The sequence below is a fragment of the Strongylocentrotus purpuratus genome, unplaced genomic scaffold (genome assembly GCF_000002235.5).
Source record: "Strongylocentrotus purpuratus isolate Spur 01 unplaced genomic scaffold, Spur_5.0 spur5_scaffold_5, whole genome shotgun sequence".
Classification (NCBI taxonomy): Eukaryota; Metazoa; Echinodermata; class Echinoidea; order Camarodonta; family Strongylocentrotidae; genus Strongylocentrotus; species Strongylocentrotus purpuratus.
Genome location: NW_022145611.1, coordinates 26,652,875 through 26,676,055, shown reverse-complemented (window position 1 = coordinate 26,676,055; position 23,181 = coordinate 26,652,875). Strand labels below are relative to the sequence as shown.

At 36.6% G+C, this 23,181-nt stretch overlaps 1 protein-coding gene across 2 annotated transcripts; it reads left to right on the top strand.

Moving 5' to 3' along the window:
• Positions 1-68: 68 nt before the first annotated feature.
• LOC579713 (codanin-1) lies at positions 69-22,556 on the top strand. 2 transcript variants are annotated; one of them, XM_011664739.2, is made up of 22 exons: positions 69-211; positions 1,098-2,256; positions 2,558-2,744; positions 3,306-3,542; positions 4,140-4,229; positions 5,139-5,211; positions 5,717-5,814; positions 9,003-9,110; positions 9,551-9,602; positions 10,623-10,682; positions 11,227-11,370; positions 11,979-12,145; positions 12,662-12,743; positions 13,002-13,149; positions 13,826-13,953; positions 14,271-14,545; positions 15,351-15,493; positions 16,556-16,716; positions 18,378-18,479; positions 18,860-19,456; positions 19,913-20,084; positions 20,777-22,556. In XM_011664739.2, exons 1-22 carry the CDS (start codon positions 128-130, stop codon positions 20,851-20,853), a joined length of 4,344 nt encoding a protein of 1,447 aa, XP_011663041.2. In that variant the 5' UTR covers positions 69-127; the 3' UTR covers positions 20,854-22,556. The 2 variants fall into 2 exon arrangements, with proteins under 2 accessions (XP_011663041.2, XP_011663039.2); XM_011664737.2 differs by having other exon boundaries at positions 69-217.
• Positions 22,557-23,181: the final 625 nt, after the last annotated feature.

The window sequence follows — 23,181 nt, the reverse complement described above, 5'->3', positions numbered from 1 at the left end:
TACTTCCGCACTTTTGGTCAGAAAAGCCGTGCAAGGTTTATGAGATTATGCATTCGCGCGATCGCTGGTATGGCGTTTGTTGGGTAGATAAAAACTGTTACCAGTCTAAAACAGCTGTGCTTTAAAAATGGCGGTGATATTGGAACACATTTTGTCAACAAAATTGTCAATACAAGAAGTGTTGGAGTGGTCAGTCGAAGGGAAGGTTGAAGTGAGTGTACGCGAATTGTGTGAATTATTTTTTTGTATTTCAGAATTATAAATTTGCCAAAACGGTGTAGATTAAAATGCATTTCAAAACTGATGTAGTCCCATTAGTCTACATTTGTGTACTGTATAGTTTAATGGTATTTTGTAGGGAGTTAATGCACAACAAGATATGAATATGATTCATTATTGTTTGTAGATTTCTTGTATTTTGTTATTTGTTATTTTTTGCACACATATAGTATAAGTATAGTAATGCTGATAATATATGTAGTATATAAACTATCAAAAGTATGATTAGAGTGATAAATAGTGAAGTGGTAAAACTTTAGTTTTTTTTTGTATCTAAAAAAAGTAAATGATCTAGAAATCTACTTCTTTTTCCTCTTCGCTAGTCGCTATCCTTCTACCCAACCAGTGTATTAAAATACCACAGAAATTATAACTATTATAATTATCAACTTTAAAACTATATTCGTTCATGTAGGATTAAGATCGAACATGCAGAACTCAGAGACGCCAAGTTCAAAGATCGGCAATGCGTGACATTTTCATGATTCGGCACGCGAGCATGCGTGCGAGGGTATAACACACGTATAAGGTATAGCATTTTTCAAAAGCTAGCGCGCGCGTCGAGCGTAAGAGCATTTTTCAGACCCACTCGAAATGCGTGATGTCACGCCTAATGCGTGATACTTGGTAGCTCTGAGAACTTATGTAATGTTTAAACTCTGCATGTTGTTATTGGTGAACAAAATCTATCAACATTGAAGTTTCAAAGTTACAGTTAGGTTTACCAAATACTCTGCATAGTAGAGCTACTGTACAAATGCTTTTACTTTTTTTACATTTTTTGAATTAATGTTCTTCCTTGTCTTTACATAATTTAGAACTCTGGATTTGCAGACTTGTTGAGGGATACCAAACTGCAAACAGAATTTCTACCATTCTTCATCAATAGCTTGCGGGATCAGACAGCCCACTTAGTATGCAGGGGATCATCTGCTGTGTCTTCCCCAGCGAGGACGCCAAGCAGCTTACAAAAACTAAAAAGAGCCAATCAGACACGCCCTCAGCGCAGTGGAGGTTCAAAGGTCAATCGTACACAGCTGTTTGCTGCTGATAACAGCAAGTCCAGCTGGTCAGACAAAGACTTTACACCCGTTTCAAGACTAACAGCAGTAGAGCAGTCGCCGCACACTCCATCGTCATCTAAGACAAATGGAAGACACGGAAGAAATGTGTCTTGGAGTGGTGGTGGCGGTGATGCTGGCTCCAGCTCCAGGAGGAAGACTCCCGGATCAGGATCTAGGAAGGATGAATCCATAACGCTGGCTCAGTTCTTGGTGACTCCCGAAAGCCAGTCAAGAGGAAAGGGCAGAAAGAGTCCTTTTGAAGACTCTAACTGTGATAGCTCATCGTCACATAAAAGCTCATCCAGTAGACGTCGCTCAGGAGGTAAAGGAAAGCAAACGGGACAGAATGAGAGCGGTGGCTCGAAAGGACAGCATAAATTGAAATACATTGACAAACCTGTGTTTGACTTGGAAAATGCCCAAGAATTCCCTCCAATGGGTGTACCAAGAACTATTACCCCAAGGAGGATAACTCCAACTGCAGTATCTTCCAGTAGTGGAGGCAGCCGGAGAGTCACCACACTGCTGTCCCCAGCCCCTTCTTGCCAGGGTCAAAATCAGGAAACCAATGCCTTCAATCCCCCTGTAAACCAGACTGCAGCAACCAAGAGAGACACTCATGAGTTGAAAAAATCTTTGGAAAACGAGAGGGAGTTGCTTAAGCAAGAAAAAATGAAACAGAAAAATCAGCCAGAATGTAGTCCATTCTCTCAAAATGCATTAGGACAGTCACCAAGAGGAATGTCTGTATTGCAATCTCCAAAGGGTATGACTCTAGCTCATACCCCGACTAAGCTTCTGCGCAGTAATTCAGTTTCAAGCATAACTGAGGCAATACTACCTGATGTGGAAAAAGTAACAGGGCATGACAAACTGGATCTCATAGCAGAGCTCTATGCATCATTTCTACAAGGTATGGAAGTAGAATTCATAAAGGTTGCAATAAGGAATATACAACTTTAGAGAAGGAATACAGTTGAATGATAAACTCATTCTGCTTCATAACACAAGAGATGTAGAACACAATGTACTTTTACCTAGTAGACATTTTTTAATTTTCATTGTCACCATAAAGTTTGTCTGAACTATTGCTCCTGAAAACAAAGCCTGGTTTTAGGTTTATGGGTGAAAATCAAAATTTTAAAGAAAACTATTCAGAAGAATGATTATTCAGCCACCATGTGCAATATCTGTGTCTTTTCCCTTTCATACAGAGAGCCTTGTTCCCAATTTGTCTGTGGAGTTGTACTTCCTGATTCAGCTGTTGACTGCTAAAGGTAGCAAGCTTGATGAGGATGAGGGAATACATTCACTGGAAGAGGACATTGAAGACATCAATTATCTCTCAACAATCCACAACTGTGTTTACTTTGCTGCATCAGTGCTCAGCAGGCTGGTTGTGTAAGTAACATTCTGCTTCCAGATTTTACGATTCTGTGCAATGTCTTTCTAAAGATTAGTGATTGATCTGAATCTATCGCAAGTTGTCCAAGTGCACAGTTGCACTTGATATCAAGTTGCAATTGATTTGATTCAATCAACTGTATATGAGACAGGGTTCTGTACAGTTATATAAAATGGCTAATTGCTAAATTTTGTTCCCTTTAATAAGAAAATCTAATTGTGAAGAGTTGGAAAAGTGATTATGATGAATTTGGACAAGAACCAGTAAATTTAGCATGCTATGGTCATATGTGATTTCCTTATAGATTTGTTTCTAAAATCAGTGCCACAAGAGAGATTTAAAGACATTTTAGTTGTACATTCTTGATGAAATTTGAAATTTGAAATACATGAGAGGAAGGAGGGCCAACATTGGGAATTTGATACTATTTTAAGGTGTTTACTACTTTACTTTCAACTGTAAGTCTTTGACACTAAGGTTATTAGATGTTTATAAGAGTTCTCACATAGCTTTGATTTATAAAGGTTATAACAATTGACTCGTTTATCTTTTTGTAGAGTGTTATCTCTGCTGGATAAGAGCACCTTACGCCTCCTGGCGGACAACCAAGTGGTCTCTCAGTTCAATCCCGAGCTGAAGACCAGGCTTGAACAGGTCACCAATCATTGCCCAACGGAGTCTGGTCTTCAGGCTGCCATTACATCTCCCATGCAGGTTGTCCCGTTCTTGGCAGATACCGACAACAGGCAGAACTTTCCAAGTGACACTTCATTCCACAGTTTCAAGAAACAGAGGTACACTGTAGAACTATGTTTTTCACTCTTTCAATTCACTTAATTTAAAATAGTATCCATCTAGTAAAAGTGACTTCTTTAAAACCAAGTAACAAGTTTATTGATGGTTTATTATCGTTAATCATTTCGTCCCTATTTTCACGAAGTGATGGTAGTGAGGAAAATCGTAACGCAAAGTGTAAGCAATTTTCATTCACTACTGTCACTTCGTAAAAATAGGGACGATTTGTTTAAATCATACGGTAAGAAGCAGCCGTTTTTGCTCTCAAATGGGAGTATTTATTTACTTGAAGCCTAGAAAGGTTTCATTTAAATCATAAATCCATTACTTCAACTTTCGATCATTGTTATTGTGGGTTTTCTTTTTCTTTTACTAAATATGTATTTTATTGATATGGCATAGAAAATATAAATGAGATACCAAAATAATATAATATATCAATAATGATAATCTGTCTGCCTGTGTGGTTGTTTGTCTGTCTCTCTGTCTCTGTCTCTTTCTCTCTCATAACTGCCTGTTTTTCTTATAATCTTCCTGTTTGTGTGTGTCTGACTACGTCACCCGCCCTGTCTCTATCTCTCTCTCTCCCTACACAGAGATGGTTTCTATAGTCTGATACGAGACTGGGAAGATAATCGCAGTAAACCTGGCTGGAAGATGCAGGAGAAACTAACCCACAGGATCAGGTAAACTACAACCAAGTCTTTCTGTGTGACTAGTACACTTCTCTACAAAATTTAAAGAATTAAACAAAATAAGACATTTTCCAGCTAACCAAATATTTCTTTATTTTCTGTATTGTTCATCACTTTTCATAGTGTTATCAAGAGGAGAATAATGAAATTATAGCGGATAGGGGTAGACGTAAAAGGCAATTGCATTGAAAATATATTAACAGTGTTACTGGAGAAACACAGATGTATGGCAATATGCAAATTATAGATCAGACATTGTTTTTGGTCATTCCAAATGAAGAATCACTTCAAGTGACTATTTTTTAATGTCGCATTTGGATAGTGATAACAGATAGCAGTTTTAGTTGTGGGTTTTATTGAGTGATTTTGATACATTGTGGGGTTAGAAGAATTGATGGAAATCAGACATTTGTCGACACGTCCCATTATGTTCATTTATTTCAACCCCAAAATGGAGGACTACTTCCAGTGACTGTTTCTTACTGTGGCTTTGAAAAACTGGCAGTGAATAAAAACATACTAAAGCTTTTCATCTTGTACTCATCAGAGTCAATTGCAAGAATGAACAGAAAACTGAAATCGGACAATATAAACGTAAATTAAATGATAAGGCATGTGAAAAATGATTGGCTGCCTGAACAATCAGGAAAGTAGGCGTATTAATAATAATAATAATAATAATAAATTATATTTCTATAGCGCATTATTACCATTGGTCTGTAGCACGGCTAGTTAGAATAATATGTGAATATATCACCAACAAATTCTGTCAGCACAGAATAGGGTCAGTAAGCTATTTATACGTTACCGGGCTTCCAGCATGCATAGATGAGCCAAGTCTCTTGCTCTTTCAAGATGAACAGTATAGTTCAATGCATTCTTTATTCTTTTGTTTTATAGGGATTTAATGAAGCACATGGATGTGACAAACTACACCCACTTCTCAAGACTGTTCCAGTCACAACTGATCAAGGTAAGTAATCCCTAAAGAGAGTGTAAAGTGAACTGGACAAAAAGTTGTAGGATGATCCTTCACACTAGGGTCTTAATCTATTATAGTCAAAATGTTTCTATTTGTGACCCTGTAATATAGAAATTTAGATATTTGTATTATTTTACTTTATCAAATTTTGTCACATCTGTATTTGTGTAAAAGTATGTCTTGGCATCTGAGTCGGTGGGGATATAAAGTTTCATTCAGGTTTTTTAGAGCATATATTCTAAACATATGTTTTGTTCTTTCCCTTATGCTACATTCACTGTTTTGCAATTAAACATGTTGATTGTCCATCCATAGGTTATTGTAAACAATTCTGGTGTTTGACTGATTCATTATTGGACAGGAATGGAAGAAAAGCCTCTCGCTGTAAGAAGGTATCCAAACAATGTCCTTCACATTCATGTAGAGGCAGATCCTTGGTCACATAGACAGATAGTTTGAATAATACTTTTGATAAATGAATGAATTACTTTGTTAGATGTGCCAAGGTGATAGCTCAGTGGTTGATAGTGGAGATTCTCAGGAATTTAGCTTCATCCAGCAGCTGAGACGGACGAATCCAGGAAAGTTTAAAAGGTGAGTTACTGTAAAACTAGATACTTTTACATACTGGTACATGAAATGGGGTTCAGATGACAATAATTAAATGCTTTAAAATACTTGAATCATAAGAGAAACCAACAATTTATCTGGTTTTACATCACCCTAGCCTATAATCTAGGCGGAGTGCCAAGCTTTTTTCTTTGCTGCTAGACTAACCCTAAGCAGAACGTCTGATACGGCGAGACTACGAACCGTGAGTCGCGAAGCGGCTCACCGCCTATAATCACTGGTCTAGCTAATCAATATTCATATATATTCAAAATGGCGGATCTATGAATCATTCAACAGCCCTACCAAATAAGGTACACCTATGTTACGTTCGACCAATCAGATATAAGAAACCGCAACGAAAAAAGATTGCGCTCGTCCATTACTAAATAGGGGTAATAAAAAGGAAGAAGGGGAGTTGAAACCAAAAAAATCTTTAAAATGATCATTTTACTACTGTGAAATATCAAAAAATTAAAAAATTGTAGTTTTATGTGAACAATAAAACATATATCTTTGTATGGTAAAACTAGATGGAATTTTGACTGCGCGCAGTCGAAAATGATGCCTCCGCCATAGAGCAATTTAAACAAGTTTGGAGTTTAAATCTCCAGTGGTTCTTGAGATATCATGATAACAATCTCAATGTATGGAATTTCATAAGTTGACCTCTGTGACCCTTGACCTTTGACCTACGTGCTCCAAAATCTAATCAGATTGTCTTCCTATGGTGATACACACTATCATTAAGTTTGAAGTTTAAATCTCCAGTGGTTCTTGAGATATTATGATATGGTGATACATACTATCATTAAGTTTGAAGTGAAAATTCTCCAGTGGTTCTTGAGATATCGCGATAACGATTCTAATGTATGGAATTTCATAAGTTGACCTCTGTGACCCTTGACCTTTGACCTACGTGCTCCAAAATCTAATCAGATTGTCTTCCTATGGTGATACACAATATCATTAAGTTTGAAGTTTAAATCTCCAGTGGTTCTTGAGATATTATGATAACAATCTCAATGTATGGAATTTCATAAGTTGACCTCTGTGACCCTTGACCTTTGACCTACGTGCTCCAAAATCTAATCAGATCGTCTTCCTATGGTGATACATACTATCCTTAAGTTTGAAGTTTTTACATCTCCAGTGGTTCTTGAGATATCATGATAACAATCTCAATGTATGGAATTTCATAAGTTGACCTCTATGACCCTTGACCTTTGACCTACGTGCTCCAAAATGTAATCAGATTGTTTTCCTATACACCGATTCGGTTTGGGGGGTTTATGTACCTGCCCGCCGGTGGCGGCGCTATAACTGTGGGGCTTCTCCGATCCAGCTGACAGTACAGAGAGCTCGAGAGCGGTTACTAGCTAGCAGAGCAGCGACCCTGGCCGGCCTGGGCGAGGTTCGGTATAGGTATAGCATACCCGTTGCAATGTAAGCTAGCTAGCTGCAGTCAGACGCCCCCCAGTTATGGCGTCACCTTATGAGGGCGCACTTCCACCAGAAGTCGCCCGAATCGGTGTATAGTGATACACACTATCACTAAATTTGAAGTTTAAATCTCCAGTGGTTCTTGAGATATCATGATAACAATCTCAATGTATGGAATTTCATAAGTTGACCTCTGTGACCCTTGACCTTTGACATACGTGCTCCAAAATCTAATCAGATCGTCTTCCTATGGTGATACATACTATCCTTAAGTTTGAAGTTTAAATCTCAAATGGTTCTTGAGATATCGCGCTAACAAACTCAATACAAGGAATTTCATAAGTTGACCTCTGTGACCTGTGACCTTTGACCTACGTACTCCAAAATCTAATCAGATCGTCTTCCTATGGTGATAAATACTATTCCCGAGTCTTAAGTTTAAATCTTAAATGGTTCTTGAGATATTGTGATAACGGTCAAACGGGACGGACGTACGGACGTACGGACGGACAACCCGAAAACATGATGCCTCCGGCACCACCTTCGGTGGCGGAGGCATAACAATTATCGTATCAAATTTACAATGACAAATTAGTGGTTCCCCCTTGCTTTGAATGGACCGCTATGTTCTGCCAACGGCAACGACTCGAGTCATCATGATCATAGAATCCGTGGTCGCGTAGAAAATCACAGCACAAGGGGATTGCTTGGTATATTGCACTCTTTCCAAAACCAGTAGGTAATGCAACAAAAATATCCCTGCCGGCTTCAATAACGCTACGAATAGCGGATTCCTGCAGTTCTCTGAATTTTCCATTAGGAATGCCTAGTTTGTTGGCCGCATATGATAAACTTTCTCGCAGAAGATTGTCGTCGCATGAACTACCCGCCATCTTGGATGAAGAAAATGACGTAATGTCACGTGATTTATAATATGCATATGCATAGACTCTTCTCCATACGTGTTTCTGATTGGTTGAGTTCATTTCGTATTCATGAGGTTTTTTCGTACGAAAAACTGCCACGGATTCATGGTCGATAATAAAAAAACAACGACTAAAGCTAGACCAGTGATTATAGGCGGTGAGCCGCTTCGCGGCTCACGGTTCGTAGTCTCGCCGTATCAGACGTTCTGCTTAAGGTTAGTCTAGCAGCAAAGATAAAAGCTCGGCACTCCGCCTAGATTATAGGCTAACATCACCCTACTGTGAAGCATCAGAGTGGAGCTTCAATGTATATTTACCAATCAAACCTCATTGTAATATTGAAGAGAAGAAAACTTATTTGATTTACAGTTAAGGTATTTTAAGTTGATTAGAATTCCCTCATGCCTACTAACATGTAAGAGTGAAGCAGTATGGTAATGCCTGTAAACTTTTTGAGAATGGAATTAACAATACTAATTTGTGTCTGACACAGCTTTCTTTCAAATCTGATGGAAACTGACTTGTCTTTGCTGTCTTGTACTATACATGTCTACCTTTCCTCTTGTTTGTTCTCTCTCTCTCTCTCTCTCTCTCTCTCTCTCTTGTCATTTTTTGGTCTCTCTATTTCTTTGTAACTAATGTGTATTCCTCCCTCTAGTTCTTCATCTCTGTGTTTCATCTTGTATTTTTCTGTCACTTAATCCTTTTTTTTAATTCTCCCACTTAACTCTTTGCCTCAGTTTATACCACATTCATTCTATATGTCTCAGTACTCATTTCAATAATTTGACTTGTTTATATCAGATTGGAGGAGCGTTTTTCAACTCCAGCTTCATCCGGTGGTCCATGCCCTCCTCCTTCGTTCCATGGATGTCAGGAATTCTTTAGAGATTTCATCCTAGCTACAAACAGGTATGCACAGTCTCCATATTTTTTTTAATGATTTTTAATGCAATCATATACAGGAGAAGACAAAGCACCATTACAGCCACAAACAAAATAATCAGCAATTTAACATTTGGGAATAACTTGCCATTGGAAATAAGGAAATCACCATTGTCAACTACTTTTGAATTAATACTAAAAGCTAATGTTTTCATTTAACTCTATATTGTAGATTTTGAGCAATAGAAGCTCTTGCAGCACGACACGGCCATTATTACAAGCTTAGCAAACTGTAAATACATTAGTACAGTAGTATTGTTAAAGAAAAGTACCATGGTTTTGTTGTGTTTCTTTCTTAAATTGCTTTACATAAAATATTGAACAGGCTTAACTGTGCTATTGATTCTGATTTCATTGAATGTTGATGAAAGCAAACTAAATTTTGGATCTTCCTTTTCTTCATCAAGTTACATATTCAACCAGCATTTGACGGACAGCTTTGCTACCAAGCTCATTGAGGTATGTGCATTCTGTCAACTTTAATGATAATAATAATAATAATAGCCTAATTTTCCACTCCAAATTTTATTAAACCGAAACGGAAATTCTTGTTGCCCAATTGATCGTGAGCCCGGCAGCCACTGAGCAGCGCCAGATCAACGTTGCTCTATCCCTTATTGTTGAATGCCAAACAAGGTAGCAACAACTCCCATCTTTTATGTGATGATTTATACAATGAGCATTACAATTATCACCCATCTTTGAAAAATTATTATAAAAAAACAAACCCCCCCCCCAAAAAAAAAAAACCCCCAAAAAACAGGAAAACAAAACCGTCCAATTGAAAAGCGGATAGTGCCATGGACGGTCGTATACCAGTCGGATACCGGACGGTTAAACGTTTGACTACAGCACTAGTTTATATATATATATATATATATATATGTAATATCTACATTGTAGTTATTCTCACATTTTCCTTATTTAGGCTAAGCTTTATACAGGAATAAATGTTTCAATTTTTTTTCTTCTTCATATACTAACTATATTATTTTGATGAAGCATAAGCATCATAATGTAACATTTGCTATAGATACAGATATTGCATTTTTCTCTTTCTTACAATTTCATTTTAGTATGCTATTTGTTTACAGTGTTTTATATTATATACTGAACAGCACAACCTTAGATTTGAGTGACGATAAGAATATTGATAAGATCATGTAAATGCAATAATAATACAATACATGAATTTATAACATATGCATGTCAGAAGATTCTCTATCAAGGTGCAACAACAAAGATTATGCACATTTTATTTTTCAAAGTTCAACAGATTAATTAATTAGAATCAAATATTATATAAAGAAATACAAGGACATTTTCAATTGTGTTTTTATCTGTTCTATGGATTCTAACTGTCTAAGATGAGAAGGAAACAAGCTCCAACTGGCTGCAGCTTTGGCAGATGTTGAGATACTGAACTGAATATGTTCAGATTTGATTATGTAATATGTGATCTTTTTTTCTCCCAAATAGCTTAACGATTTACAGTTGCCAATCACTGATCAGGTTGATATGACTTCTGTTGTTGATGCGGTAAGTGATATAGTTCTTCCTGATCTTTAAACTGATATTAATGTGATGTTTAGAGATGTTGTGGTCTAGGGCATAAGCTACCAGACTGTAGATCACAAGTACATGGGCTGGCACTAATGTCCTTTCGCAAGACATTAGTCTATGTGTACATGTATGTACATGTACGAGTTACTTCAAAACAATGTAGTAGTTTAATATTCAAATCCATGGCAGATTAAGACAAAAATACAGAGCTTACTTTTTACAATAAAAATATGAGACTTTGAAGTCAGTATTCTGTCATATGTTACCTATCTGTTTTGTATGATCTGTTTGTCTTTTTGTTTGTTATGTATGTATATTTCGTTTTGCAATGCATGTAAACAAGACAAACCTCCATATATTGACAATAAAAAATTAAATTGAATTGAATAGAATGGAGTTGAACTGAATTTGATTTAATTCAATTGATCTAAATTGAATTGAAGTAAACTGAACTGAACTAAACTGAATTGAAATGAGTTGAACTGAACTGAAATGAATTGATGTGATTTGTTTTCCGTAGGAGGTAAGGGAAAGCTTCAGTTCATGTCTCCTAGCCCTGAGGGTCTTGTCCAAGTTCCTGGGATTTCTAGTCTTTCTACCTTACCAGGGTGACAATAATCTTCCTGATATCATGAAGGATAATGTTATCATGATGAGGAGTAGGGTAAGTTAAAACATGTTTTATGCTCCTTATGATTTCAAGTATTTTTATTTTTATTTAGTTGCCTTTTAGATTGAATAAGTATGCATTGTTTACCTTCTCATTATCTTAAAGTTTATTTATAATAATAATAATATTCTGCTTTTATATAGCTCTTAATACATCGAGATGTCTCTAATAAAGTGCTTTACAGATATATTTTCAAATATATATACAGATATTCATACAGAAATATTTACAGATATTTATTATCAAATCTCTTTCCTTCCCCTCCCTTTTCACAAACATACACACGCTTTCTCTCTCTCTCTCTCTATTACTTTCTTTCTATCTCTCTCCAGCCTCCGCTCCCTGATTTATGTTGTATTTTTGTTTAGTGCACCATCGTGTAACTAAAGTTGTGATGGGGCAGACAAATTGTGTGCATTTTTGTTTTTTCTTCTTCTTCTTTATTGATACCACTAAGATAATCATTCTTCACAAATGCTTTTGGCCAAAATATTATATTTCACACGTTTTCTATTTTGTAAACTCATTTTGTAATGTTTGGGAATGGAGCTGAACCGAGGGCAATTTAAAGTCTTATAACTTTTGATTGTCACTTTGAACAGGCATCTCTTCCCGTGGACATTCTTGGATGTTTGTCTGCATCAGAAACCAACCAGCGTCTGATCCTGACCTTGCCCTGGGTTGTAGAGTATCTTAGTATGATAGATGGGCTGGCCTCTCAAATACCAGTTTATTATCAAACACTCAGTTTATTGGGGGATATTCACAGGTAAGTCTCTATATTCTGCTCCATAAATTTACATCTTTTGTGAACTCTTGTTCTTTGTATCTTGAGTTCTCTTTGTTGTAGCAGGGGAAATCTGTAAGATGTTTTCCTGGAATGTTCTGATTATTCTTAAAGACACTATTATGGGTTCTCATGCGGAAATTGACCCTATTTTACCTGATAACAGGTGTCATCAATCACAAATAGCAGACTTCGCCATTATGACCGAGAGGTCTTTTATAACATCCAATTCCTCCACCATCTTCAAGAGAATTCCCCTAAGAAAACAATCTTTGCTGCATGGGACATTTAAACACATTCATTGGTAATGCCACCAAGTCTAGTGTACCAGTATTATGATGCGGTGTACCTAGAAACTGCTGAGAGTACATTTTTGTATTCATTTTCTAAGTGAAGTAAAGTACTAGTTTAAAACTTCAGATGTTTGGTGCCTTGTGAGTGACGTTATGAGCCAACACCATGTATTCTTTAAAGAAACATTTTCATGTGATTTTCCAGGAGGGTGTCTGTGCAATGGTCTGAGACTCCTAGCAACCATAATTCACTTCTTATCTTGCTTCTCTTGGGATGGCTGTTCGAGGTAGGTCTAATCTCTGGTTGATCATATTTTAAGATGAAAAAAAAAGAAGACTTTGATGAATAGTGCTTCTCTCATGTTATTTTAATTTTATTTATGTAAGAGTAAAATGATGTGTAATATAATCCAGACTATGTAAAGTGAAATTTGTGTACAGGTTTATGATATGAAATTTGTGTACTGCAGTCATTTTCTGTCTGCTCAGACAGTTTTACTGATTCCTCACATTGAGAGTCCTCTCTATTTTCGACCCATTTATAGAACCCAGCTCTACCAAGCAATCTACATCTGACGAGTGGTGTGAGCGTTGAGAGGGGTAGCCATAATAATAAACCAGGATCTGACCAATCTTTAGACCCCCTTCCTCTGGTGGATAGGCTGGTTCTCTATACATGCTGCCCTTTCCTAGGTGAGAAACTCTAATTGACAGGTTGTATGTTACACAGGAAATACGTTGATGAAATCGACACACACAGGTGTGTACGATACAAGCTTGGTGACATGTATATTACTGCAATGAAGGAGTAGTAATCTACAAAGTAATTTTTTGGTCAAAATACCTAAACAAGGATGAACATGTAATTTACAATAAGTATAAGTGAGATTGTAGAAACAAACTTGTGGGAGATCTTGATAAGCAAAATAATATTGAAGCTTATAGCAGGTGATTTTGTTTTTAATGTCTCAGCCATTAAATATGTTACTTTAGGAATTTCAAGGAAGTTCATGATTTCCTGCATGTATAGATCAATCTTGCACATTTATGGCATACATGTACCTGTTAACAAGTGATTATAGCAGCGTCTAATTATTGGGTCTAAACCCATTAAAAACTAAGAGGTGATTGACAATATGCCTGTCAGATATATGTATATTTGGTGTGCGCATTTGGACTTCTTTCAAAGATTGTTAATGTCTACCAAAAAAAGTGAAAGGGTGTTGTCTGAAATAGCGACTACTGTATGTATTAAACCCCTAGAGATGCTATCGTCCCATGTACAAAGGAAATTAAATGATTTGTCACTAGTAGTTCTGCAAGGAAACATCTGCGAATTAGTACACCAATCTTTTACCCATACTTGCAGGTGATTTAAGAGGACTGTTATCCGAGGCTAGTATGGGGGTGAACAACAGGAATGCTCCGGTCAAGAAGATTACTCCTGTAGCAGTGGATGCACCTCAGACTGCCATTATCACTCAGCACCAAATACAGGTATCAGAACACGGTTTTTTGGTGTTAGGGTTTTTTTTGGGGGGGGGGGGGGGATGTTGTATTGTTTGTTTTGTTGTTGTTGTTTTGGGAAGGTAAAGTTGTGATATAATGGTTATTTGTAGAAAATAGATATAAATGGACAAGGGGTGACAAATTTCCTTCTGTATTTAATCACAAGAATTTGAATTAGCATGTTAATGCTTATTACTTGAAAGCATTGATCCGTTTTAATAAGAATTTTCCCCTATGACTGCTTTGCAATAAATATCCTTGAGACTGATGGTGGACAGATCTCTTCTCAAATTTTTGTTGCCTAGGTGGAACTTGAGAAGAACTTCTTCCACATCCACTCCGCTTCCCTCAAGAAGAGCGTGGAGTTTGTGAGCGGCAGGGTCGCCTCCAACTGCATCAAGTCCATCGATGGCTCACTAGTCTCTGCAGCCAGGCTCCAGATTCCAAAGCTACTCACTGAAGTGCTGGTCTCGTCCAGCAGCAGCAAGAAAGAGGCTGGGGCTCTCACAGCCAAGGCTAAGGGAGTTGGAGAGAAGCTGAGCCTGGAGACGGCAGAGCTTGCCAGGAAAGAAGCCAAGGAGTAAGTGCCTTCACCTTCATAGTCATCACTGAGAAGAAAAAACAAATTATTAAGAAAAAGAAAATTATTAAGAAAAAGAAATCAGAGTAAAATCGTCTTCCAAGGCTTGAGCTTTCGAATGCTCACTCAAAGTCAACATCCTGCAGGTTTTTACCCAAACTGGATTAAGTATTATTGATGATTTTGGATGGTGAACTATTAATAGTATAATATAATAGAGTGGGGAAAGTTTGAAATAAATCAGATCAATATTAAGTTTTCAGCGTTTGAAATAGGAAATCACTACATCAATGTGAATCACAAATTGGCAATTTTTTTGTGTGGATTGTGACGTAGTTACAGATATTTCCTGTTTGTCATGTACAAAAAAATTATTGACATTTATTTTTCTCATATGTGCCTTCTCCTATTGGGTACAACTCAAAATATATTATTATAGGTCCTCAAAAAAGAAAAGACTCTACGGAGTCATGCATTTTAAATAATTGACATTTTAATCGTTTGTTTGTTGGAACGAATGAGAGAGTTGTCTGCCACTACACCTACTTGCCAGTTGGCTAATTTGAAATTCCCTTAGGTATAGGGATTACAACTTTTAGAAATTCATAACTTTCTTATTGGTTGTCCGATTTTGTTCAAAAGATGACCAATCTGCTTCTCTAGTTTTTCTGCTTTCTGTCAGAGCAAATTGAATTAAGGTTGGAATTTTCTTTAAATTAATAAATGAAGAGATATATTAAAGCAGCATGGAACCCCTAACATACACAGGAGAATATATCTTTTATTAATCTACTATTTCTACTAGGTTTATCAAGAAGAAGTGTAGGTCAGCTCTTGATGTGTTATTACCGTGTGAGACATCTGAGACAGTCCTGGACACTGCTTGTGCTATCACCACTAGACTTGCCTTAGAACGAACAGAGAAATGGATCACAACACAAATACCTAGTAAGCATTGAGTATACATGCATTTCAGCTGTTGTTTATCAATGTTTATACATCTATCCATATAATGATGAATATTTTAAAGAAATGACAATGCTTTTGATCTACATATTTTTGCACCAATTTGGTTTAGATGTAAAAATTGTAAATCTTGGTATTCATATTTAGCAAGCAATCTGAGGAAATTTGGTGCTAGTTATTTTATCTGTTTTCAGTTATTTTATGATGTTTTATATGAATTTTTCTTGGGATTTAAAAAAAAAAAAAACCTCAATGGACCTTGTAATGTATCAGTCACTTAATCAGATTTTATGATGGTGTTAAAAAAAAAACACAACCATTCTTCTGATCATTGTCTGACTGAATGAATGTAAAGTTTAAAGGGATCCAGTAACTTTGTCTCAGATTCTGAAACAAAATTTTGGATTTAGCTCATGCTGCAATGATAATTATAAACCTTTAGGTCAGTCAGGAACCCCATGACTTTTACAGGCCGATCGCCTGTCTGATTATCAAGATATTTATGATTAAAATTACAAATTTTGAAAACCCTTTGCCAAACGGTTTTCATAACACTACAGTCTATTGGGGAAAATGAGTATGGTAAAACCGGTCACTCAAAGATTTGTACTTTTTTGAGGCACTTCTTGATCATTTTGAAGCGCAATTTTTTTAGGGCTTCATTATTACACCATATCACATACACTGATAATACGTAGGGCTGTGTATCTCAGATTTAACATTGTTAAACGATCCCTTTAAGCATCATCATGAATGACAACTACCAGGCACAATATATCTTAAAGCCAAATTTCTTAGGAGCCTCTCTAATGAATATATCATTGCCCTGTCTGTGATTGATTCAAATTGATTGCAACTTGATATCAATCCCAAATCTGTACCAAAGAGATAGGAGTTTGTAAGTTTGCATTTGATTGAAGGACTTGTGATCAATCCAGATCAATCGTAACTAGGTATGAGGCAGGGCCCGGTACTTCTAAAGAATCTCACCCAGCAGACTCGACTATCTGTAACTAGTATTTCCATTTTAATCATATCTTCCAGGTGCATTACAACAGGAGGTGACATTGCAGCTACCCAAGTGCCTGAGAGCTCAGAGCACTCAACAGATGAAGAAAGAATCAACCAGTAGGAAAATACCAGACAAGCCAGCCATGCACGACAGACAGGGGGCTTGTCCTTCAACCGTCATTCAAGAACTCAAGGTAGGGAATGAGGAATGGATGAAGATATGTGCATCACAGGAAAGATGAGAATAATAATAATAATAATGATAATAATCATCATCATTGTCATCATAATTGGGTCTTATTTATCCAGCGTAGGCACATCAGCATCAATACTGCCCTTCCCGTGGGCCCCGCAATTCTAATGAGTCCAGCAATTTCGAGGTGCCATTTACACCTGGGTGGAAAGTGGCAAATGCCTTACCAAAGGACATCAGCATTTACACCTGGGTGAAGAGTGGCAAATGCCTTACCAAAGGACATCAGCATTTACTCCTGGGTGGAGAGTGGCAAATGCCTTACCAAAGGACATCAGCATTTACTCCTGGGTGAAGAGTGGCAAATGCCTTACCAAAGGACATCAGCATTTACTCCTGGGTGAAGAGTGGCAAATGCCTTACCAAAGGACATCAGCATTTACTCCTGGGTGAAGAGTGGCAAATGCCTTACCAAAGGACATCAGCATTTACTCCTGGGTGAAGAGTGGCAAATGCCTTACCAAAGGACATCAGCATTTACACCTGGGTGAAGAGTGGCAAATGCCTTACCAAAGGACATCAGCATTTACTCCTGGGTGAAGAGTGGCAAATGCCTTACCAAAGGACATCAGCATTTACTCCTGGGTGAAGAGTGGCAAATGCCTTACCAAAGGACATCAGCATTTACTCCTGGGTGAAGAGTGGCAAATGCCTTACCAAAGGACATCAGCATTTACACCTGGGTGAAGAGTGGCAAATGCCTTACCAAAGGACATCAGCATTTACACCTGGGTGAAGAGTGGCAAATGCCTTACCAAAGGACATCAGCATTTACTCCTGGGTGAAGAGTGGCAAATGCCTTACCAAAGGACATCAGCATTTACACCTGGGTGAAGAGTGGCAAATGCCTTACCAAAGGACATCAGCATTTACACCTGGGTGAAGAGTGGCAAATGCCTTACCAAAGGACATCAGCATTTACACCTGGGTGAAGAGTGGCAAATGCCTTACCAAAGGACATCAGCATTTACACCTGGGTGAAGAGTGGCAAATGCCTTACCAAAGGACATCAGCATTTACACCTGGGTGAAGAGTGGCAAATGCCTTACCAAAGGACATCAGCATTTACACCTGGGTGAAGAGTGGCAAATGCCTTACCAAAGGACATCAGCATTTACACCTGGGTGAAGAGTGGCAAATGCCTTACCAAAAATAAAACTCACAACCATTGTATTGAGAGTCAAGTGAATGAACCATTATACCATAACACCTCCACTGCTACATGAGTAGGGAGATTTACACATATTCGAGAAGTTTATAGAAAATTAAGGGGATGAAATTGTCATTCTTCAGATGCTAAATAATTGTTTATGGAAAGAAAGATCACTGGAATCTTCACATGGTTAACATTGAAATGTAATGTAAACTTTTCAGGGCAATGGCACATGGACTATTATGTGCAATGAGTCGCAATATTTTTCTTGCATGTGACTAAATTTTATCTGATTTTGGCTTCAAAAACTTGAATACATTTAATGTGTTTGGATTTGGTTTTGGTTTGACAAGTGGCCTGCAGGAAAGACAATACATTCCTGGCAGTGCTTCTTGTTTGGATCAAGGAATGACCTTTGACCTTTGTCCTAATTGCTCTCTTCAATACAGGACGGTCTTCATAGAATTTTAATTGGAGACACCGATGGAAACACAGCAGAGGGCATCTGTTCATCCATCAATAACGTTCATATGATGATCAACAACAGACAGGTAATAAAATAATTATCTTTAATAACAGGATATCTTAATTATATTTGCTCAAGAAAGTGTGTATTGTGTAAAAGTGAAAATGTGTATTATATGTGTGTGTAGGCACCCTGAAATAGAAATCATGAGGCATATTCTTTCACCGTGAGGTTAAACCATATTTATCTTTATAAGAGCTGAAGGCAGCTGGATTCTCAACTGAGGACCACATTTAATTTACATGAATTTACCTAACAAAACTGTGTGGTTGTCTTAAATCTTTGTATGGAGATAAACATTGTGTAGATTTATACCATATCTTGCACCATGGTCTTGTGCATTTCATTTATGATACCTTGCTTGATGACTACCTTATGTATCTGTTGTTGACCATCCTTGTACAGGACCTAACACCATTGGCTTACCAGTCCATCCACCAACTCACCATAGAGCTGTGTGTAAGCCTGGCTATGAGACAACCAACTCTGCTTCAGACCTCTGTCTGTACCTCACCTACAATCTCCAAAGGGCAAAGGTCCATCGTTCTACCACAGGACAGTAATACACACGGCAAGAACTGTAGCAGCAGCTTACACAATACAGAGAATGGCAAACACCAAGACAAGAACTTGATATGTTCAACACAGGGAGTAGTTGAAGATGGAGAGGAGCAGTGCAATAACCAAGAGAGTGGTTTACACTCACATCTTGGGAGATATGGACAAGAACTTCAGTGCAATACAAAGGGAGGACAGGGTACAGAGGAAGGAGCATTCACCACTCCTGTTCATAAACATGCATGGAATGGTGACCAAGGTGAAAGAGATGTAACTAATGCAGAACAGACAGAAGGAGATGTGACTTTACACCGGTCTAATACGGATACACTCTTAGAGAGACTGATGGGTTTGTGGAGGAATGTTTTTTCTTTGAGTATTCCACCTGGAGCTCTGTTGAGTGCAAGGACAGCATGGATGATATCACACAGTCATAACCCACAGGTAGGCTTTGGTAATAATTTAATTGTAAAAATTTGATACATTGTTTGTTTGTTTGTTTGAATTTTGTAGAATTGGGAGGGGGAGGGGATAATTGGCCAAAGGGTTATCTGTCTGTGGATAGTAGTCAACGTTGGTGGTCCAGGAATTACTTTTAACTTATTTTGTAAAACCTTTTTTTGGTGTGTGTGTGTGTGTGGGGGGGGGGGGGGGCAGGGTGACTTTTCTTTTCACGTCTATAATCAAGAATCTAATAACATTTGTACAAAGCTATTAAATGTGAAATCATGTGATGCTTTTGAAGTGGTTTTTTTTACAGCAGATTGATTTTTTAAATTATATTGATTTCCATTTTTAAAATATTAAAAAGTGTCTTCAATAAAAAATGAGGATAAATGCCTGATTTTTAGTCTGATAAGTTGATATACCTTGATATATTCCTTGTTTTGATTTCTTTAGGTTTCTTGGCAGTGTCTCATCCATATAGTGAAGTCCCTTCTCGCATGCAATCTGGTCAGCATTGGGGCTGTCCAATCAGCTTTGAGCAAGATGATGATGTCATCATACATTCCACCAATTACAGAGGATGTAGCAAGAAGCCTATTACCTCTGGTCACAGATAATGAAATAGGTGAGATAAGGAGAACATGATTTGGTTTGAGAAGATTCTTTTAAACAAGTACATTGCAATGTCACTACACCAAAATTTCAATTTGTTTTGAAATGTTTTAGAAAATTGGTATGATTTGAATTGAATTAATTTAATCACAGTAAAACTCACATCAGCCTAAAAAGACTGCTTTTTAGCAAGTCCATGTTAAAAACTTAAAGCAGATGATATAGGCACCAAATTGAATATAAATACATAGGAAAACTAATTAAAGATGACATAAATAGAGAAAAGTGAAGAGAGAAAGCTAATACACAAAAAGGAATTACATGAACAAACATAGACATATTGATATAAGAAGTGTCATATGAATGAAAAAGGAACAACAAAATTAAATAGCTAACGTATTGACAAAAGGTCATGAAGACAAAAAAGAATGCTAAGAAAACTGAGGAAGAATATTAAATCAAATTATCTCCAAACGTTGTTGTTTTTTAGCACCGAAGTTATTATATTTGATTATCCTAACTACTTATTAGTGCCTTTTTTGTGGAAAAGAATTGCACCTGGCAGTTACGTGAATTGAAAAAGTGATGTTTCATTTGTATTTTATTTTCTGGTTATGATGTTGGACTGATTTTTTGTGATAACTTTTGGCATATACTTGGAATTACATGTAAATATGTCTGTATGTGTTTTGTCAATATCAATAGGTGCAGATCAGAATGCATTGGACTTGCTGCATGCAGTTTGCTCTGAAGCAAGGGAGAACGAAGATGCCTATAGCTGATGAATGTCAGAAACTGTATGCTCCATGTGCTAAATCCTGTCTTGGGATTACATTCGGTTCTCTTCATTCATGGATTGGTATTTTTTTACAGACTTATCACTTCTGGTTTCAGACAATCTATCTTCATCATTAACCAGGGATAGTATATGACTTATATCTCTGTCACAGCATTCAGTATACTTTCATTCAATCATTTTCTTGGTATTCACTTTTCCATTAATTTATGTAGTTGTACGACACATGCTCTACCAAAAATTGCCCTATTGTCAATTTCCTTAACTAACATCAAATTAAACAAACTAAAGTAAACTAAACTTTAACCCAATCGCATGTTCGACTGTAACTCCAAACCAATATCTTTGGAAAAATATTGCACAGAAAAAATGGCGGATCACTATTAGTGATCTGATCTGGCTACGATTTTAGAAGTAAATAATATTCATTTCGTCCTTATATAAGAGAATAATACTGGAACACGCTTCATTTTTCATGCTGGGAAGATTTAAAATAATATATTATTTCAAGTGTCTCATCTCCAAACTTAAGAACAGTCTGTAAATGTTAAAGTAATAGTCTGTTGGTGCACATGTAGCCAAGCCTTTATACAATTGTATATCTTTCCCAAACTATGTACATTCCAGCTTTAATTATCAATGGAACAATTTCGTTTATTTTTCTTCTTTTTCAAGAGTTATAATTAATACTTACAGATTGTCTACTATTGGTATTAAGTGCCAATGACGTTCTGCACTATTATATGTATAGAATTTTTTATTTGGGTACAATTTTCATAGATGACCAATATCAATGTAGATTGAATTTCACTGTGCCATGTTTTGCTATTTATATTCAAGGTATTGTGATGATGATAATATAATGAATAAATAAGTATTAAATTTCCCATCTTATGTTAAATTTATTCTCAAGTTATTAAAGACATTTATTTATATGTGCCTCCAAAATTAAGTTACTTGGATTACATTAAAGTTAGATGCTGCAAATAAGTATCGGCTTGTATGGTGATGTAGATATACAGTAGGCTTACAGTTGCAATATAGGCCTAGGTCTTCAATTATCAACAAAACAGACATCATCACCCCTGCTAGATTATACCAACTTGGAAGAACATATTAATTGTCCTTTAAACAAGTATTCTCCACTGAAGTCACAATTATTATATACCGTATTTTGATATTTAGACATTTGAAATGTTTTTAATGTGAATTACATGTACATAAATATTATCACTTAATGTGTGCTAACTCAAGAAATGGAAGGGGGCATTACTTATGCAAAAGTAAGAAAAGTGGGAGAAGTGCCCATTGAATAAAATAAAAGTATATTGTAGTAATATGAAATAGAGATATTTAGCATATTATATACCATAATATTGTTATGCTTGGTAAACATAAGAATGACTTTGGGTTAAAGTTCATGTCGCCCAGTTACCACATATTCTTTACAAATATGAATGCATGTATGTTTACTGTATTATTGTATCTGCTTCTTTATGAGAGGATAGAAGCATTAAAGGCCTTTTTCATCATTATGTACTACTAAATAGAGAGAGAGAAAATGAGTGAATTTTATAGTTTCAATTTAAGATCATAAAGTATATGTACGAATGCATTGTATTTTTCATTGATAAATAAATAACAGTACTCGAGCAATAGAAAATAAAAACTTCCATGAAGACATTAAAATCAGTTTGCATGTAATTTATTCGCATTTATGCAATTGAAGGAGTTGTCAAATGAGATCTAAAATATAACTTTAAATAATACTTCCAAGAAAAGGAAAAGGAAGGTCATGTTAGGGAACAATGCTTACCGGTATTATATTTGGTAGCTGATTTACACATATATATTGACTGCTTTGATGTACACATGCACATGGTATGAGTGACACCCAGGAATAAGCACGAGCCTCTTCGCTGTTATAAGGCAAATGAAATGTCATTGCAGGTAAGAAGAAACAGAACAGTAACCTCTACTCACAATTGAAATCTATCAAATGCAACCAGTCTACGTTTATTGAAGACGGCAGTGCTGTATTCAAAGAGATCTATCTCATGTAATTTTTTTCTTCTTCCGGAAAGCACACAAATCTAGCTATTACCCATTGAAATATAATAGCACATTACAGTCCTGAGGACATTGCTGCTCTTCAGAATGCTTCATTAGATTTTCTTTGATGAAAGCTTAGGAAATGTCTGAAACTTTGATTTATATGAACAGGTCGATATCTTACAAATGTTTTACGAAGCACAATGCACATATATAAAGGCACTGGGTACATATGTATGGCAGCCTGGAAAGTTATTTAAAA